This window comes from Chlorocebus sabaeus, chromosome 20 (assembly GCF_047675955.1).
Source record: "Chlorocebus sabaeus isolate Y175 chromosome 20, mChlSab1.0.hap1, whole genome shotgun sequence".
Taxonomy (NCBI): Eukaryota; Metazoa; Chordata; class Mammalia; order Primates; family Cercopithecidae; genus Chlorocebus; species Chlorocebus sabaeus.
In genome coordinates, this window is record NC_132923.1 from 28012418 (window position 1) to 28033591 (window position 21174).

The 21174-nt window shown below is 41.5% G+C and overlaps 1 protein-coding gene across 3 annotated transcripts; it reads left to right on the top strand.

The window, feature by feature from the left end:
* Positions 1 to 4706: 4706 nt before the first annotated feature.
* On the top strand, positions 4707 to 20769 carry HENMT1 (HEN methyltransferase 1). Of its 3 annotated transcripts, none has more exons than XM_007977760.3 (8): positions 4707 to 5274; positions 6008 to 6106; positions 8260 to 8388; positions 10153 to 10265; positions 11007 to 11141; positions 17890 to 18069; positions 18704 to 18881; positions 20071 to 20769. In XM_007977760.3, exons 2-8 carry the CDS (start codon positions 6086 to 6088, stop codon positions 20494 to 20496), a joined length of 1182 nt encoding a protein of 393 aa, XP_007975951.2. In that variant the 5' UTR covers positions 4707 to 5274; positions 6008 to 6085; the 3' UTR covers positions 20497 to 20769. The 3 variants fall into 3 exon arrangements, with proteins under 3 accessions (XP_007975951.2, XP_037854065.1, XP_007975953.2); XM_037998137.2 differs by having other exon boundaries at positions 4707 to 5131; XM_007977762.3 differs by having other exon boundaries at positions 4707 to 5098.
* Positions 20770 to 21174: the final 405 nt, after the last annotated feature.

The following is a 21174-nucleotide window of genomic DNA, read 5'->3' on the forward strand; positions in this document are numbered from 1 at the left end:
TAAATCAGTAAACTTTGATTTAATCTGCTGAGGAAATCAGCAGATTTCCCTCCATAATGTTACTGGGCCTCATCCAATCAGTTGAAGTCCTTAGTAGAGCAAAGCCTGACACCTCCCCTCTCCATCTACTCCTACTTCCCCAGTCTCACCAACACCCAGCAAGAGGGAATTCTTCCAACCGACTGACTTCGGACTTGAACTGAAACTCTTCTCTGGGTCTTCAGTCTGCCCATCTGCCTGCCCTACAGATTTTGGACTTGCACCTCCATAATTGCATGAGCCAATTCCTTAAGATAAGTCTTTTTTCACATATATACACATACCCTGTTGGCTCTGTTTCTCTGGAGAATGCTGACTGATGCAGGGATATCAGACTGGTTGTGCTACTGTGGAAGCAGTTTTCCTCTAGATGCTGATCTTGGCAGGGAAGATCCAGGTTTTGTGGGGCCTGAAGCTTATACAATGTCAGTACCTTCTATAAGAAAAAGCATAAAGAATTATGGATATGAAATTACAACTTTGCATGTCTGACAACTGGAAGAATTTTGCAGACTCTTTTGGAATTATGCATTTCCAATCTTATTTCTTCTCCACTACCCTCACGGGTTCAGAGCTGGCCCATAAGACACACTCACAGTATGATTCAACTTCTGGCCCTGCACCTTCCCATCAGGATGCCAGGCAGCTCAGTGGCCATTCTTACATGGAGACAGCCAGCAATAATTTCACTACTGTGCAGAAAAAATATCCAACACTTGGAAACAGATGATTTCACAGTATTTAACATTTTCTAAAAAAATTTTATTTGTAATTTTGGAGACAGGGGTCTTGCCCAGGCTAGTCTCAAACTCCTGGCCTCAAGCAATCCTCCTGCCTCAGCCTCCCAAAGAGCTGGGATTACAGGCACGAGCCACTGCACATGGCTGACATTTTAGTAACATGCCAGAGAATTAAGCCTGTCTCACAGGCATATGGGTCTCTTGGGGATTGTAACTTTCTCTGAGTCACTCCTTACAAACATGAGAGTCCGAACAGTTAACAACCCTGAGAAGTTAGAGGTTAACTTGTAGAATATTGATAAGGTGAGAGCATGTTTTTGTTTCTTGCTTGATAGAGAAGATGCTCCAAGTGTGCTATTATTGCTCCATAGGTTATTATTCAGTTATATACATCATTCAGTGTTATCAGTCTGCTTGGGTGGCCATAACAAAATACCACAGACTAGATGGCTTAAACAACAAAAAATTATTTTCTTACAGTTCTGGAGGCCAGAAGTCTGAGATCACAGAGCTGGACTTTTATACATCCACACCAGTTAGTCATTAGCAAAGCACTACCCAGGAAAACATAAATTTTCAGGCACTTCCAGCTCTCTGTACACATGGACAGGGCTGCTGTCTTTAGTCAGTTTAAATGGCTCACTGGGCCTGGAGGATTCACTTCCAACATGGCTCACTCACATGGCTGGCAAGACAAGGCAGTGCTGGCTGACAGCCTGGGATAGCGGGTGAGTGGGGATTGAGTTTTTCTCCATGTGGGCCTCTCCGTGGGTTCCCTTAGTCTTCTTCACAGAATGTCATTTGGGTTCCAAGAGTGGATGCGTTAAGAAACAGGAAGTAGAAGCTGCCAGTTTCCTAAGTCCTAGGCCCAGAAACTAGCAGAGGTATTCTATTCATTGGTGAAATCACAAAACCTACACAGATTCAAAAGGAAAAGAAATAGATCCCATTTCTCTCAATAGGTGAGAAGGAATTCGTGCATCTTAGTCTGTTATAGTCTTCCTTCTGGACACAAACTATTTACATTCTTCTTACATGGAATATACAATCACCCTCTTCCCAAGACTTCCAGATATTCTATCCTGTTAAGCATCAGGCTCAAGCTGGCATCCAGAGTAACTTAAAAAATTATTATTAGTCAGGCGCGATGGCTCACACCTGCAATTCCAACACTTTGGGAGGCTGAGGCAGGTGGATCACTTGAGGTCAGGAGTTCGAGACCAGCCTGGCCAACATAGTGAAACTGTGTCTCTACTACAAATACAAAAATTAGCTGGGATGGTGGTGCATGACTGTAATCCCAGCTGCTTGTGAGGCTGAGGCAGGAGAATCACTTGAACCTGGGAAGTGGAGGTTGCAGTGAGCCGAGATTGCGCCACTGCACTCCAACCTGGGTGACAAAATCAGACTCCGTCTCAAAAAAAAAAAAAAAAAAAATTTAAATTTTGAAATTAATTTTTGTTTTTTTTTAAGACAGGGTCTCATTCTGTTGCCCAGGCTGGAGCACAGTGGCATGATCATAGCTCACTGCAGCCTCAAATTCCCAGGCTCAAGCGATCCTCCTGCCTCAGCCTCCTGGGTACCTAGGAGTACAGGCACCTGCCAGCACAGCCAGATAATGTTTTTTTTTTCTTTGTAGAGACAGGTCTCAGTATGTTGCCCAGGCTGGTCTTGAACTCCTAGCCTCAAGCCATCCTCCTGCCTCAGCCTCCCAAACTGCTGGGATTACAGTCATGAGCCACCTCACTCAGTCCAGGATAACTCTTGATTACCTATGGTGTGCCAGACACCTACACCTGCTGGACTGTAAAAGCTACGAAAGCATTTTTATCTATCTTTTTAATTCAAACCAGTGCTTAATCCATAATAAATACTCTACACATTTACCAAATAAGTAATCATTTAACTCTCATTTTTCAACTTTAAAAAAACCCCTACCACTCAGAGAGGATGTCAACTTCCAAAGGTTATACAGGAATAGTAAAATCAGGATTTAATGCCTATTTGACTAAAATCCACTCTAAAAAGACATTACACGGTCTGTAACTCAGTAGGACTTACCTGGTGTATGAAGAAAAGATGAGTTATAATGACAAAATGAGACGACAAAGGCTAAGCTATTAGCTGTGGGAAGGAACAGATGGTAGATGACAGCTTGAAGAGGTCAAAATTTGGTGACTGTCCAAGTGTGGGAAGGACAGAAGTGGATAGAGCCAAGGATGATTTTTCAGACTGTAATAAGAGTAGGAGGCCAGGAGAATGATGAAATAGGCAAATTTGGAGAGGGAACTGGACCTGAGGAGTTCAAGTTGATAAATGGGTTGACCAGCAGGTGAGGCAAAAACCCTCGTTCCAGGAATGCTGTATACATAATTTAATAGCTTTTAAATTTTCCTTTAAACTTTTGAAACTGTGGTAAATATACATAAAGCCATCTTAACATTTTTTTAAGTTCAGTGGCATTCAGCGCAACCATCCTATCTACAAAACTTTTCCATCACCCATTAAACAACTCTCAATTCCCTCCTTCTCCCAGCCCGTAGAAACCACCATTCTACTTTGTCTCTATGAATTTGACCACTCTAAGTACCTCATATAAACTGAATCATGCAATATTTGTCCTTCTGTGACTGATTATATCACTTAGCATAATGTCAAGATTCATCCATGTGGCAGCAAATGTTAGAATTTTACTCCTTTTAAAGGTTGATTTTCCTGAAACTCTGTGATTGGAAAAATAAAGGCTGAATATTCCATCGTATGTTTATATCACATTTTGCTTATTCATTCATCCTTTAATGGACATTCGGGTTGTTTCCACATTTTGGCTACTGTGAATAATGCTGTTACGAACTTTGGTGTACAAATACCTGTTTGAATTCCTGCTTTGAGTACATACCCAGAAGCGAAATTATTATTTACTCTCAAACGTTCTCTTTTAAATTATATCCTGTAGTAAGGTGTACACTCCTTTAATGAAGACAGTCTGCTAAAACTAGGTTCCCCAAGTCAACAGGAATCTCTCAAACTGTAATGTGAAATTATCACTTGAGTTTTTTTTTTTTTCTTTTGAGGCATGGTCTGGTTCTGTCGCCCAGACTGGAGTGCAGTGGTGCAATCATAGTTCACTGCAGCCTCGGACTCCTGGGCTAAAGTGATCCTCTGGCCTCGGCCTCCCAAATAGTTGGGACCACAGGCAGGCGCCACCACGCCCAGTTAATTTCTTTTTTTTTGGGAGACGGGGTCTCACACTCCTGGGCTCAAGTGATCCGCCTGCCTCCCAAAGTGCTGGGATTACAGGCGGCAGCGACCAAGCTGGGCCTTATAATTGAATTTTTGAAGCTTATTGTTAGTTATGTACTTCTTTATCCATGACACTAGACCCCCAAATACCAAAAATAAGATTGGTGTAATTTATCACTGTGTTACCCTTAAGCTGTTAGCATAGTGCTTTGCTCATAGTAGGTGTTAAATGTTTGAAAATACAGTTCCAATATATCATTTATGGCATATTAATAGGTTATTAATTCAGTAGTAAAAACATCAGCTTTTGCATCTTTTAAAATATGTCAATCTTTTTTCCCTAAAGAAGGCAGCTTCGTCCCTCTCCTCACCCCCCAATACTCTTCCATCACACACAGGTAATAAAGTACTTATATATATTAAGTAGTCTGCAGAGGGAAGGATGGCAGGATACAATAACTTTTCTAAGAGATCTGACAGTTCTATCCACAACACTCGGGTAAAACTATTTCGGGGGTCGGGTGGCGGGGGTGGGGGACGGGGCGTTGGGAGCGGAAAGAACGTTTTTCTGAGCGCAGGTATCACTGGGCCAACTTCACCCAGCCTACATTCCTTTAAGGCTCCCGCGGACTGCTCTGGGATCAAAGCGGGGGCTGACTGGGACTCCATCCGCCGGCCGCCTCGCGTGGAGCCTTGCTCCTCCTCTTGCCGCCTTCCGCTGGCCGAGACCGTTTTTAGGCCTTTGCCACGCTTCGGGAGCGCCACGAACCCAACAGCCGCCCAAGCCGCCTCTCGGCTCGCGGTCTGCGGACATGCTCGGAGTCGGGGGCCTCCGCCAATAGCTGCCGTGCCGTGCCGGGTCGCAGCCGCACGCTAGCGGGGTCAACGGCGCGGCGGGCGCAGGGGTCCTCGCCGCCAAGGTTCGGACGAGGACCTTGAAAATGGCTTCCGGGCATACGCCACAGCGGCCGTTACCAGACGCAAAAGCGACGCCTCGGAGCCGAGAGGCTAGAGGGACACAGCTCGGCGCAGCATGGGGCTCCCGGGGCTCAAGGCCGACCGTGAGAGCGCACGAGGTTGGCGAGCCCCGCGAGGCAGCCCAAGCGCAGGTGTGGGCGCCGGGGTAGCCGCGGCAGTAGCGTCACGCAGCGAGGCCGCGCGTGCGCGGGCGTCAGGGCGGCTCTGAGTTGAGGACGCCGGCGGCACGGCGCCGAGCTTTGCTTTTTCGGTTGGGCATGTTTCTTACCGCAAGGTGATGGAAGCGACGGCCATTACAAAGACAGAAGCGTTGGCTTCAGTGAGCAGGGTTTCGTAATACAAGTTGGTGACTAACATGTTGCCTAGATTCGGGACTAAAGTCTAGTCGTTGGAGACACATGTGCAGTAGAGAACCAAAATTTAAATTCAAGTTCGTGAGAGAACTGGACAGATGTTGGAGCATCTCTAGTTTATCAAGGACACTTTTTTCCCCCTCGAAATTTCATTTTGACGATGTATGGAAAAATTCTTGAAAAAATTTGAAGTTGAGGGTCTTAGCAATGAAATGGGCAGAACTCCTAAGATTGCTCTGTTTCTAATTGAACTATTAATGATAGTAAAGGGAGAGGATGAGTGTTTTTGCTCTCAGTAGGGTTTGAGATAGTGAAAAGTTACGCTTTCTGAGCCTGTTTGCGAATGTCTGAAAAAATACTGGATACATTCTGTGGATTAAATGGTAGTCCACATTTAATCCACAGATTGGCTGCTGTGAATAATGCGGCTATGAACTTCGGTGTATAAATATCTGTTCCAGTCCTGCTTTCGTGTTTTTTTTTTTTTTCTTTTTTGAGTACCCAGAGGTGAATTCATTATTTACTTTTAAGTGTTCTATTTAAATTATATACTGCAGTAAGGAGTAAGAAAGAGGCTTTCCTTCTTCCTTACTGAACTAAGCAGCTATTTCCTTCAGGCAACTCCTTACAAAAACGGTTTTGTATTTATTACAGCTGAGTCAGTGTTGATTCTCTCAAATAGAGCCTGAAGGATAAATCTTCATTTTTGTTTCAACAAAACTTGGAAACAAAATGGAAGAAAATAATCTACAGGTAATGCCACCCTTCTTAGCTGTGTATTTGACTCTTAAGAATTATCACCTGGATGTATTGTGAGATAATTGCAAGCAAAATTGATCACGTTTAGGTCCTAGCATTTCCTGGGGTGCTGGTTGAGGTAAACAAGGGTATACATAGATGAAAGAGTCACACTTGGTGTATGTAAGTAAATGTTTTTATTTTTATCACTAGCTGTTAAAGTAGCAAAATCTATTTTAAAAACACTCTAAGTAGTGTTTCCCCAGTGTGATCGTGCATGTGGATCACCCAGGGATTTTGTTAAGCTGCAGATTCTGTTTAAGGAGGTCTAAGACGGGTGAGGCCCACACTTTTGTGTTTCTGAAGTTTCTAGGTGAAGATGCCACTCGTTTGGAAACCACATTGGGAGTATCTAGGGTGTAGCTCCCTGCTGTCCAGTAGCTACACATGGCAAGTGGGCATTTGAAATGTGGCTAGTGGAACTGAGGAACTGAACTTTAACTTTTTTTTTTTAAGACAGGGTCTTGCTCTGTTGCCCAGGCTGGAATGCACTGGCCCAGTCATGGCTCACTGCAGCGCTGAGCACCCGGTCTCATAACTTCATTTTTAATTTTAAGTTTAAAAATGGGTATTTGATTACATTATTGGAAAAAAGTATGGAATAACTTGGGTACGTGAATGTATATTTTAAATGTAAAGTTTTAAAATCGAATACAGACAAGTATTTCTGATGAAACTTTTGGAACTGAGATGCAGAAGTACAAAATATATAGCATACTGGATTTTGCAGACAATGTGAAAAACAAGAATCTAAAATCTCACTTTTATATTGATTTTATATGGAAATTATATTTTCGATATATTGGGTTAAATATTCCAATTCCAATTATAATTCCAATTATTGGGCTACAAGAAAGTTGCCTACTTGTATTTATCTATTGAACAGTGCTACACCAGATATCAAATACCCTTTGGACTACTTTTATAATACTGCTTTGTAGGAACAGTAACAGGTGTTACAGATTAATCTTATAAATCCTGTTTTTTTCTTGGGGTCATGGTAAAGAAAAAATTAGTCTGACTTTATTGAGGACTGTTGCAATAAGAAGATTGCGAGGATGAAGATTTGACCACATAGGGTGATCAGATAGCCGGGGTAGAAGATTCTGTCTAAAGTGACTTAGAAGTATTCTTATTAAAACTGGGTTAGGCAGCCCAAAGACAGGATTGGGGCCAGGTTTGAGGTCTATTCAAGAAGATGGCTCAGAGGAACCTGACTAAAGTTTGGTCAGGGAGAGAGAGTCTTTTGCTGGCGTGGTGGAATGTTCCTACAGATGTCCAACTACTCAGGAGGCCGAGGCAGGACGATTGCTTGAGCCTAGGAATTTTAAATTAGCCTGGGCAACATAGTGAGACCCCACCTCTCTTAAAAAGAGAGAGTGTTGGCCAGGGGTCTCACTTAAAAGAGAGAGTGTTGGCCAGGTGTGGTGGCTCACGCCTATAATCCCAGCATTTTGGGAGGTGGGCGGATCACAAGGTCAGGAGTTCAAGAAGAGCCTGCCCAACACTAAATACAAAAATTAGCCAGGCATAGTGGCATGTGCCTGTAATGTAATCCCAGCTACTCGGGAGGCTGAGGCAGGAGAATTGCTTGAACCTGGAGGGAGGCAGAGGTTGCATTGAGCTGAGATCACGCCACTGCACTCCAGCCTGGGTGACAGAGCAAGACTCTTGTCTTGGAGAAGGAAAGAAAAAAAAAAAATATATATATATATATATTTTTTTTCAGTCATTATAAATATTTTCCAGCCTCCTGCCTACTTGGACCACAGGCTTTGGCAACTCACTTCATAAAATGTCCCTTGTGGTTAGGAGTCTTCTAATTGTTTTCATTGAATACATTCATTAGTAATGTTCCCTTCAGCTGAAACTAAGCTATAGGGAGCATAGAGCCAGATTCTCACGTAATAAAAGGCATGAGGATGCTTAGATGAACTGTGGAGGAAATGCAGTGCTACCTAATGATTTTAGGACAAGGGGTATGTGAAGTCCAGTGTGTTTTTCAAAGTGATTGGGGGAAATAAAGGATTTTTTTTTCTTTGCCCCTTATTTCATTTCTGAAGTCATGCATGATTTAGAAACTGTCTTTTTTTGTTTGTGAACTTTAGTGCAGTAGTGTGGTTGACGGTAATTTTGAAGAAGTTCCCAGGGAGACGGCAATTCAGTTTAAACCTCCACTATACAGACAGCGGTACCAGTTCGTTAAAAATTTAGTGGATCAACATGAGCCTAAGAAGGTAGGTATTTGTCTTTCCAAACATTTAATTATTAAGACTAGTAGACTAGTCTTATGAGGTGTTTTGTCAAATGGATTAGTATGGAGAGACTTTTCACAGGGATTACTGCAATAGGGAGAATGCCGTAACCACAAGATCTGCAAGTGTCTTAAGAGTTAAGCAAAAGAGGTTTTTCTTTTACTGGAGAAGTGAACAAAGCTAGAAACTAGGGAGGTGGGATGAAAGGGTGGTTTGAAAGGACAGTAGAATGGGGAGCCTTAAGGAGAGGGCTGTTTCCTCAGGCTAAAGTTCAGGGCCCTGGGGAAGAAGGAAAGTTTGAATAAAGTATGGTTAAAAAAGGAATTTTCTTCCCATTGATCAGTGGGGACAAGTATTCATGATAATCATTTGAGGCAAAGAATGGAAACACAAGGAATCTTATCTAAGTTTTATGGAGGAGGGTCATTCTTTGGTTCTTTGCGGTGAGCCCTTTCCTGGAACACAAAGCATAGGTGGATTCCTTTAGCAGATACCAGAAACACAGGGCTCAGATAGAATTCAGCATTGTCAGGTTCAAATGTGAAGAAAATCTTGAGATTTTGTAGTTGGATATGATCCTGTAGGTACTGTATTTCTAGAGCATTTAGTTAGAATATCGGGCAAACTGGTATTGTAGCCACAGCTATTGTGGTTCTTTCAAAATTAGATGATAATGGGCCGAGTGTGATGGTTTACACCTGTAATTCCAGCACTTTGGGAGGCTGAGGCAGGTGGATAGCTTGAGACCAACCTGGCACCATAGTGAGACCCTGTGTCTACAAAAAATAAAATTAGCTGGGCATGGTGGTGCGTGCCTGTAGTCCCAGCTGCTCAGGAGGCTGACGTGGGAGGATCCCTTGAGCCCAAGGAATTGAGGCTGCAGTGAGCTGTTACCACCTGCACTCCAGCCTGGGCAACAGAGCAAGATCCCGTCTCAAAAAGAAAATCAGATCATAATGAGCCTACTCAGTTAACTTCAGAGGAAAGTCATAATTGCATACAATCTACATACATACATCCATACCTGGTTACTATACTAATGAATTGGATGTGAATTAGATGCGGGTAAGGTGAATTTCTAGATGAAAGCTTTCTTTTTCTGCTTAATATTGAAAACTTAGTGAAGATTCCTGTGTGTGAAGGTTTCCCTTAACTGCACCACTACTGTTTCTACATTTGCACACAAAGGCGCAGGTATTAGTTTATGTCTTTGTAGCCATCTATGCATGTGTATTCAGGTAAAGCATCTAAAATTGGCTTTTTGGCAGCTCAAAGTTCAGTATGGAATTTCAGATGGTTTGAGGTAATTGTTTAATCAAATAAATGTGTGGGGGTGAAAGCAAAGTTTTAGAAAGCTTTGTTTGCTGAAATATGCTGAGAATATTTAAGACTCCAAATTCTGATTCTGAATGGGAAAACTGTGTACCTAATTGTTTCTCATTAGTTCAATATAGACAGTAACAGTTGTTCTGGAATAGGAATGGACCTTTCTATTTTACTATGATCAAATAGAAATTTGCCTGTGGGCTTATAAAGTCTCAGGTTAATTTGTGTGTGTGTGTGTGTGTGTGTGTGTGTGTGTATGTATGTGTGTAGAATCTTCTGCCTAAAAGATCCTTCCATATAATACTTTTATTATTTTATTACTGATATATACTCCCCTCTCTCCTCCTCAAAAAAAAAAGTTTTTGATCATGCTTCTCTGGCTATAAATGTCTTTGAAATAACATTCTGTCTCATCTACAGGTTGCAGACCTGGGATGTGGTGATACTTCACTCTTAAGGCTGCTAAAAGTCAATCCATGCATTGAATTGCTTGTTGGAGTAGATATTAATGAGGATAAATTACGATGGAGAGGGTAATACCTACTTTCTGAAAGAATTATGCATTAATCTAAAACTAATGGCATTATTAATTGAGTTTAGAGAAAGTGTTGATTTTATACTTGTTTTAAAAGATTGGGGCTATTAGGGATTTTCATCTCACTGAATGATCAGGCTTTGCCATAACACTAAAAATACCTGCATTTTATTGCTACCGACTTAAAGTATAGCCTCAGTTAAATGATTATAATACTCAAAGCATTGCAAACTAAAATTCAGATAGCAGAATCTCATCCCACTTCAATGCTGGACACTGATAATTTATAGCAGAGAATTTAAAATGCCCCAGAACACTGAGGCCAAGGCTCCAGGCCACCACCTCCATTTTGAACCATAGCATTTCTCCTATCTCTTGTGCATATAGTATATATACATTAGATTTCCACAGATTGCTTGAAGAATATTCTTTTTCTAAAGAACAAAAATCTCAAAATCACTGAATCAAAGTAAGCTGGAAAACCAAAAGTATTACAAATGAAAACAATATAACAATATTAAATATTCAAAATCTTTTTTTCATTGGCCAGTAGCTTCCCACTGTGAGAGGAAGTTTCCCCATGACCTGGTGTTTAATATATCAAGACAAAGAAAACAGGCCATGGCAGACTTACATCAATAGAGGTAGAAGATAATTGTCAGAGGATCTGAGTTCTGTAGCTGGTGAGAATTTTCAAATAGATTGTATTTAGAAAGTTTCTTCAATAATTATTTTGCAGGGATTCGTTAGCTCCTTTCATGGGGGATTTTCTGAAACCTCGGGATCTGAATTTGACCATCATATTGTATCATGGCTCCGTCGTGGAAAGAGACTCTCGTTTGCTTGGATTTGACTTGATAACATGTATTGAATTGTAAGTTTTAAACTGATATACTGTATAACTGTTCATTTGCAAAACCTGAATAAGTCTCAGTGATCTTAGTGTCCTAAATATTTAGATCTTGATTATTGTACGGAAAACTGCTTATTGGTTGGGAATATCTTTTTACTCTGCTTTTCCAGCATTTTACTTAGAAATTTCAAGTATACAGATAAAAATTGCCATAAATACGCAGTACCAAGAATACCTATACCCCCCTTTATCCAGATGTTAACATCTTCCTCACTTTTTAAATAATTTGTACATTGCACCCTCCCTGTTCTGTTTCCCCCTCCTCCATCTCCCTTTAGAGTTTTTTTTTTTTTTTTCCCTGAATCAATTAAGGGTGTACCCATGGCCCTTTGCCTCTACTGAAAAATTCAGTTTAAAAGTTGGAGGCCTCACACTACTTGACTTGAAAATATACTACAAAGCAGTAGCAATAAAAACATTGTGGTTCTGGTATGAAAACAGAGACATAGACCAATGGAACAGAATAGAGAGAACCCAGAAATAAATCCATGCATTTACAGCCAACTGATTTCAACAAAGACACCAAGAACATACGTTGGTAAAAGGACACCCTTTTCGATAAATGGCACTGGGAAAACTCCATATCCCTATGCAGAGTGAAATTAGACCCCTATCTCTCACTTGATACAAACATCAACTCAAGATGGATTAAAGAGTTAATTGCAGACCCAAAACTATAAAAGTACTAGAAGAAAACAGGAAATGCTTCAGGACATTGGTCTAGGCAAAGATTTTGAGTAAGACTATAAAAGCGCAGGCTACAAACAGAAATACACAAATGGGACTATACGAAACTGAAATGTTTCTGCACAGCAAAGAATAGAGTGAACAGAACCTGTAGAATGGGAGAAAATATTTGCAAAGTATTCATCAAGGGATTAATATTTAGAATATACAAGAATCTCAACGGCAAAAAAATAACCCCAAATAATTAAAAAATGGGCAAAGGACCTGAATAGACATTTCTCAAAAGACATACAGATGGTTAACAAGTAGATGAAAAAATGCTCAACATCACTAATCATCAGGGAAATGCGACTCAAAACCATAGTGAGTTATCTCATCCCATTTAGAATGGCTGTTATTAAAAAGACAATAAATGCTGGCAAGGATGCAGAGAAAGGGAACTCATATAAATTGGTGTGAATGTAAATTAATACAGCCGTTATGGAAAACAGTGTGGAGGTTTTTCAAAAAACTGAAAATAGAACTGCCATGTGATCTAGCAATCCCACTACTGGGTATTTATCCAAAGGAAAGAAATCAGTTATATTGAAGAGAGATTTGCACCCCAGTGTTTATTGCAGCACAGTAGCCAGGATATGGAATCTACCTAAATGTCCCTCAGTAGATGAATGGATAAAGAAAATGTGGTATTTAGGCTGGGCGTGGTGGCTCACGCCTGTAATCCCAGCACTTTGGGAGCCCGAGGCAGGTGGATCACCTGAGGTCAGGAGTTCAAGACCAGCCTGGCCAACATGGTGAAACCCCATCTCTAGAAAAATACAAAACAATTAGCTGGGCGTGATGGTGGGTGCCTATAATCTCAGCTACTTGGGAGACTGAGGCAGGAGACTCACTTGAACCTGGGAGGTGGAGATTGCAGTGAGCTGAGATTGCACCATTGCACTCCAGCCTAGGCAACGAGCAAAACTCCGTCTCAAAAAAAAAAAAAAAAAAAAAAAAGGGATATATGCACAATGGAATACTATTCAGCTGTAAAAGGGAATGAAATTGTCATGGATGAACCTGGAGGGCATTAAGTGAAATAAGTCAGGCATAGAAAGATAAATACCACATGTTCTCATATCTGGGAACCTAAAAAATGAGCTTAAATTTAAGTGTAGAGTAGAATTATTGACTGGGAAGGGTAGCAAGGAGGAGAGGATAGGGAGTGATTGGTTAATGGATACAAAACTACAGCTAGATAGGAGGAATAAGTTTTATTGTTCTACAGCACTGTAGGGTGAATATAGTTAGCAGTTGTATATTTTCAAAGAGCTGGAAGAGGATTTTGAATGTTCGTAGCATGAAGAAATCATAAATGTTTGAGGTGATGGAGATCCTCATTACTGGGACTTGATCATTACACATTGTCTACATGTATCAAACTATCACTCTGCATCCTATAAATATGTACAGTTCAGCTTATTTCCAAGGCAAGGGGTGTTATGTAACCAGTCCCCTGTCCCCCATTTTTAAATAAGAATATTTTTTTATTTTGGGCTCCCATTGATTAGATTCAGCTTATGCATCTTTGGAATACTGCAGAATGCTGCAGAGGTTATTTGGGTCTTTCTCTTGGCCTCCCATCTGAAGCACATAATGTCCATCTGTCCCTCCTTGATGATACTAATTTTGATTCCCCGTCTCCTGCTCCCCGGTCAAGGTGTTTGCTCCACTGTGTAATTACTGTTTTGATTTTGCCTTTTTCTCTCAGGACTAATAGGGAGACATATTGAGACCATGTAGATACTTTGTCACACATTCGTATTTCCCCCTAGATTTAGCATCATCAGTGATTCTTTTCTGATCCAATCTTTATGACAGTGGAGGCAAATGATGTTTACTGTGATTCCAGTGCTACCTCTAGACATTTACCAGTCAACCCTTGGCATTTTACCGGGAGCAAGAACCCTCCCTCTCCCCACTTATTTATTTATCAATAAGTGAACTCATGAATTCTTACTTTTTGATGGTTTATGATTTATTACTGCACTTATTTTCTTATTCAAATTGTCCCAGGGTTGGCTAGTGGGGGCCCCACTGAGCTGGCTTCTGCGTCTTGAGATAGGTCTCGTTTTTGTAAGTACTCTCTGACATCCCAGATGTGCCAGGCCTCCCTCCTACTTTTCCTTCTCTGGTCCTGGAATAACTTATTTCTCAAAGGAGCTCTGTTTCCTTTAAATGGGGATTGGTATTTAGGAACCTAAGGTAGGTTCCTAAGATAGACTTTTAATAGTTAAAGGGCTTGCTCTGTGGTCAGTTTTGCCTGGTTGTGTGTTCAGGTTGATTTCTCATTTTTATTTATGTTTGTATGTATGCATTTATGTATTTTGAGACAGGGTCTCGCTCTGTCACCCAGACTGGAGTGTGGTGGCACGATCTTGGCTTACTGCAACCTCCACCTCCCAGCTTCAAGTGATTCTCTTGCCTCAGCCACCTGAGTAGCTGGGATTACAGGCACGTGCCACCACGTCCAGCTAATTTTTGTATTTTTAGTAGAGATGGGATTTTGCTATGTTGGCTAGACTGATCTCGAACTCCTGGCCTCATGTGGTCTGGCTGCCTCGGCCTCCCCAAGTGCTGGGATTATAGGCGTGAGCCACTGTGCCTGGCCTGATTTCTAATTTTTAGTAATATGTACTGCTCCTCCAAAGCAGAGAGTTTACTTTGTATTTTTTTTGTATTTTCTATTGCCTGGAACATATTAGTTATAGGAGACAAAATTGAATGAAAAACAAAGGAGCCATATATTAAGTTTACAACAGCAACTGGCAATAAGAAAATCTCCTCTTAGGTATTTTGGTCTCATTCATACTTAAATATATCCAGTTTGTCCTTCTTGAAGTTAGTGTTTCAGTTTCCCGTGTACCTCTTCTATTATTTTAATTTTTATTGTGGTAAAATACACATAACAGAATTTTCCATGTCAACCATTTTAAGTGTACAGTTCAGTGGCATTAAATACATTAGCATTGTCATGCTGCCACACTGCCATCCATCCACAGAACTTTCTGTCTTGCAAAACCAAAGCAATTACCAACCTGTTAACAACTCCCTGTTCCTGTCTCCCAGTAGCCACCATTCTATTTTCTGTCTCTATCAGTGGAATCAGGCATTATTTGTACTTTTGTGACTGGCTTATGCCACCTCTCACAATATCTTCAAGGTTCACCCATATGCTGTAGCATGTGCCAGAAATTCCTTCTTTTTAAGGCTGAATCATCCATGGTATATGTATATACCATAGGCTGTTTATGCATTTATCTGTTGATAGACACTTGGGTTGCTTCCACTTTTTGGCTATTGTAAAAAACGCTGTTCTGAACATGGTATACAAATATCCATTTGTGCTCTGCTTTCAATTATTTTGGGTATATATCCAGAATGGAAATGCTGGATCATATGGTAATTCTGTTTTTAATTTTTTTGAGGAACTACCATACTGTTTTATATTGTTTTCTGTAACAGCTGCACCATTTCACATTCACATTATGGACCAATAACTTACTAGTCTAAGAATGGCAGTGACTTGGCTCCTTGAAGTCACTAGGAACCAAATTCCTGTGTCTTGTTCTACCGTCCCCTGGAGTGTTAAACCTATCTGTGGTCATAGCTGGGTCACAGACATATTCTCCTGGTTAATAGGAGAGGGGAAAATCACAGAGGCATGTATGCTAAATATTTTAAGACCCAGAAGGGGAAAACATCTCTTCCATTCACCCTCTGTTTGTGAGAACTTAGGCTTGTGTTCACACCTGGCTGCAAAGGAGGCTGGAAATGGATCCTGTAAACAGGCAGCCATATGCCTGTGACAACTCTTCCTATGGAGGAAGAATAGAGTAGAATTTGGTGGACAGCTAGCAGCATCCACCACAGAAGTCCTTGCCAAACTGCCTTCCTTAGGAGTTGTACTGATTCACATGCCTATTGCTCATGTAGGAGGGTTTATTTTCCTACCCCTTCACCATATGACTTTTCCAGTGTTGTCTTTTCCTACTTGATCTTTGACAGTCTGCTAGGAGGAAAGTAATCTCAGTGTACTTTCAACTTATATTTTTCCTGTATCACATTTTCACCTGTTCCAGAGTTCAGAGCACTTCTCTGAACTATGTGTTTTTTTAATGAATTTTTCTTATTGGATTGTTAATATTTTTCTTACTAATTCATATGCTTTCTTTTTATGTTAGGGAAATTAGCCCAGTTAATATGATACACATAGCAGATATTTACCCCCACTTTGTTTTTTGACTTTATTTTTAATGACTTAAAAAAATAACATGTAAAATTGATGATTTTTAGGTGGTATAGTTGTGTGAATTTGAACACACATAGTTTAATGTAGCCATCACTATGGTCAGGGTACAGAACAGCCCATCACCCCAAACACCTATTTTGTACTACTCCTTTGCCATCATTTTCCTTTATTTTCCATCACTATAGTTTTGTCCTTTTGAGAATATATGACAATAGAATCATACAGTTGGTAACCTTTTTTTTTTTTTTTTTGAGATGCAGTCTTGCTCTGTCGCCCAGGCTGGAGTGCATGGAGTGCAGTGGCGCACCCTCGGCTCACCACAGCCTCTGCCTCCCAGGTTCAAGCCATTCTCCAGCCTCAGCCTCCCGAGTAGCTGGGATTACAGGAGCGTGCCACCGCGCCCGGCTAACTTTTGTATTTTGAGTACAGATGGGGTTTCACTATGTTGGCCAGGCTGGTCTTGAACTCCTGACCTCATGATCTACCCACCTTGGCCTCCCAAAGTGCTGGGATTACAGCCGTGAGCCACCATACCTGGCCACAGTTTGTAACCTTTGAGACAATCTTCATTTACTTTGTGATGGCTTTGAGAGTTTTCTAAGTTCTTCTGTGTGTCAGTAGTTGGTCCCTCATAATTTCTGAGTAGTATTCCATTGTATGGAAGCTCCACCTTTCATTCTTTACCCATTTAAAGATATTTGGATTGTTTCCCGTTGGAGTGATTATGAATAGAACAATTATAAACATTCACATACAGGTTTTGTGCAAAGATAAACTTCACTTCACTTGTGAGTGGGATTACTGGGTAGGTCGTAGGTTTAAGAGTCTGTGTATGTTTTGCTTTTACAAATTTCCCTCTGTGCTGGGCGTGGTGGCTCATGCCTCTAATCCCAGAACTTTGGGAGGCTGAGGTAGGCAGATTACCTGAGGTCAGGAGTTGAAGACTAGCCTGGCCAACATGATGAAACCCCATCTCTACTAAATATACAAAAATTAGCTAGGGGTGGTGGTGGGTACCTGTAATCTCAGGTACTCGGGAGGCTGAGGCAGGAGAATCGCTTGAACCCAGGAGGTGGAGGTTGCAGTGAGCTGAAATCATGCTATTGCACTCCAGCCTGGGCGACAAGAGTCTCAGTCTCTCTCTCTCTCTCTCTCTCTCTCTCTCTCTCTTTCTCTCTCTTTCTCTCTCTTTCTCTCTCCTCACACTCTCTCTCTCTCCCCTCACACACTCTCTCTCTCTCTCCTCACACTCTCTCTCTCTCCTCACACTCTTTCTCTGTTTCTCTCTTTCTCTCTTGACTGAGTTTTGCTTGTCGCCCAGGCTGGAGAGCAATGGTGCAATCTCGGCTTGCTGCAACCTCTGCCTCCTGGGTTCAAGCGATTCTCCTGCCTCAGCCTCCTGAGTAGCTGGGATCACTGGCGTGCGCTACCACACCCAGCAAAATTTTGTATTTTTAGTAGAGACAGGGTTTCATCATGTTGGCCAGGCTGGTCTTTAACTCTTGACCTCGCGTGATCCGTCCACCTTGGCCTTCCAAAGTGTTGGGATTACAGGCATGAGCCCCTGTGCTGGCCTGAAGAATTGTTCTTAGGTCATGTAAGCATTATTACATATTCAAAGAAGGGAGAAATCGATATACAGATGGAAATTGTTTTTGATAAATCAATTAGAAAAATATGTGCAAGTGAAGCTAAATTTTATTATGTCTTTCTCATTGACCGTTTTAGAATAGAACATTTGGACTCAGGTGATCTGGCCAGATTTCCTGAAGTGGTATTTGGGTACCTGTCTCCATCCATGATTGTCATCAGCACACCAAACTCTGAATTCAATCCCCTGTTTCCATCGGTGACTTTAAGGGATTCGGATCATAAATTTGAGTGGACCAGAATGGAGTTTCAGACCTGGTAAGTTCAGAAGGGTTTTTGTTTATTTGGGATCCTGTTGGAGTTTAAAATCTTAGGAAATAAATATTGATATACATACATTACCTAAATTGTTTTGTACTTTCTTCCAATAAAAATGATTCCAACGTGTGACTTAGTAGGTAATAAGATCACAAAGGAACCATTGCATTTGGGCAAGTATGGAAAGGGAGGAGGTGTAGTCACTGGGCACCTTTTATGTGAAGGCATCTGTAGTACTGGCATGGAGATGAGGAACAAAACAGAGGGAAGGTTTGGGGCAGTGAGAATGAGCCTCATGCCGCTCCCTGGGGTATCTCCTGAGGCTTAGTCATGTTTTCTGGTGTTGTTGCAAACCCAAATGGATAGTTGGGTTGAGCCCTTGTGGTCTCCTTGTCCACCCCTATACCCTGCCCATGATGTTCCTTTCCTCTTCCATATTCTTAGGGTAAATTGGAAACTGACACTATATCCTTGCCTTGATTTCTCATAGAAATAAATTAGGAATTTGTAACTTAGAAGTATTTATGTTAATTGTATTTTTCATGTTCTATTGTACTGCTGACCAGAAATGGTTCCTTATTTAACAGTAGCTCTACATTTAGAAAAATGATTGCTGTCCTTGTTTTGGTTTCAGGGCTTTATATGTGGCAAATCGCTATGATTACTCTGTGGAGTTTACTGGTGTTGGGGAACCACCAGCTGGAGCTGAAAATGTTGGATACTGTACCCAGATAGGAATCTTCCAGAAAAACAGAGGAAAGGCAACAGAAGCATGTGTTTCAGAGCAGCATGATCAGCATGTTTATAAAGCCGTGAGTATTCTTTGTGAGATATCTGTCAGGGCTAGAGGTACATTAGGATGGTGAACTTTTTTGGGGAGTAAGAATCCCCAAAGTAGAGATGAGTATAAATGACCTTGCTTTGTGGTTCACCCTAGGAGAATTCTTCAGGCCCATGACTTCTGTCCGAGTTAGCCTACGGTATCCTTTGAGACTGCCTGGCCCTTTGGTGTGTTTCAAGGCATGTTAAAGGGAATGATTGCTGGGGTTGTCTTAGAATACTTCAAAGTGGCTGGGTACAGTGGCTCACACCAGTGATCCTAGCACTTTGAGAGGCCAAGGCAGAAAGATTGCTTGAACCCAGGATTTCGAGTGCAGCCTGGACAACGTAGTGAGATCTCCATCTCTACATAAAAACACCCAGAATACTTCAAAGCAATACTTCAGCAATCTCTTTTTGTAATCTGTTAGGATTATCAGTAGTAAAAAGGAAAGCCAGCAGCAGTTTCTCCCCGGCTTGGCTTAGGACATTACTCTTTGAGCCTACAAACTTCTCAGACCCTTTTGGTTTAAAGAGAAGAAGAAGAAACACATCCTCCCCCTTTTTAAAAATTTATTTAATTAGGGGTCTTGTTCTGTCATCCAGGCTGGAGTGCACTGGCACAATCATGGCTCACTGTAACCTTGAATTCCTGGGCACAAGTGATCCTCCCATCTGAGCCTCCCAAGTAGCTAGGACTACAGGCGTGCACCACCATGCTCAGCATTTTTTTTTTTTTTTTCTTTTGTAGAGACAGGGTCTCACTATGTTGCCCAGGCTGGTCTTGATCTTCCATCCTCAAGCAATCCTCCTGCCCCACCTTCCTAAAATGCTGAGATTAAAGGTGTGAGCCACTGCATTTACCCACATTTTCCCTTTTAACTGAACCATTTTTCGTTTTTTTGCCCTTTCCCCTGTAATATCAAGTAGAAATACTGGGTTCGTGTGACTTGGTAGAAACCTGGCTGGGAGACATTGGGCATTAGCATTAGAAAGCAAATCAGATAGTTAATGTCTGTGTGTCAGTAGTTTGATTCCCATTATAATTGAGTCATTTACGATTAGTAGGATCTGACATATTTTCAATACGTACATTTATTCTTACATGGCAAAAAAGTTGTTGATGGCTTTGAAAATTTTTCCATGTATTTTCCATATAAGTGTTTTGTCTTTTCCCTTCAGGTTTTTACCACCTCATACCCGAGCTTACAGCAGGAAAGATTCTTTAAACTTGTGTTGGTTAATGAGGTATCCCAACAAGTGGAAAGCTTAAGAGTGAGCCACCTGCCAAGGCGGAAAGAACAGGATGGGGAACAGGGTGATAAGCCCAAAGACATTGGCGGCTCAAAGGCCCCTGTCCCATGCTTTGGACCAGTCTTCACAGAGGTTGAGAAGGCCAAGATCGAGAACTCTCCCAAACCCTTCTGTGTTGGAGATAAATTTTTCGTACCTCTGCAGAGACTCCTTGCTTATCCCAGGTTGAACCGCCTATGTGCTAATGAAGAGATGATGAGATCCGTCATTGCTGACTCAATTCCTCTGAGCAGTGATGGTTCTGCAGTGGTGACTGATCTGTGTAATTATTTTGATGAACAGTTTGAGTTTTGAACCATGTTTATTTCCTGAAATTTCAGGGTCTCAGTGATAGTTGTGCTCACTTAGAATTTAGGTTTTTTTTTTGTGTGTAATCCTAATTCAAGTAATGTTTTTAAAGTTTCACTGCAAAAGTCTGTGTTCCAAGCCATTGGACAGACCTGCTTGACATATGGCCAGACTGCAGTAAGCCCTGAGAAAGATATTAGGGTTTAACTAAAAACGGGTGCTTTCCTTTGATCTTGGACTTTTTTGTTTTCTCAAGAATAAAAAAGTTGGATGTGGTAATATGTTAATTTTGAACTTACCTATATTTTTTGTGTTAGAGCCATGAGTTGATTGTTGTTAGTCTCTTCTCACATTGCTGTGAAGAACTACCTGAGACTGGGTAATTTATAAACAAAAGAGGTTTAATTGACTTCCAGCTCTGCAGGCTGCACAGGAAGCATGCGGGAAGCTGGGGAGGCCTCAGGAAACTTCCAGTCTTGGTGGAAGGACTTTGAAGGGGAAGCAGGCACATGTTACATAGCTAGAGCCTGAGGAAGAGAACTTGGGGAGGTCTACACACTTCTAAACAACCAGGTTTAACAACAAGAATAGCAAGGGGGAAAATCCGCCCTGGTGACCCAGTCACCTCCCACCAGCCTGCTCCACCAACACTGGGGATTACAATTTGACATGAGATTTGGGCAA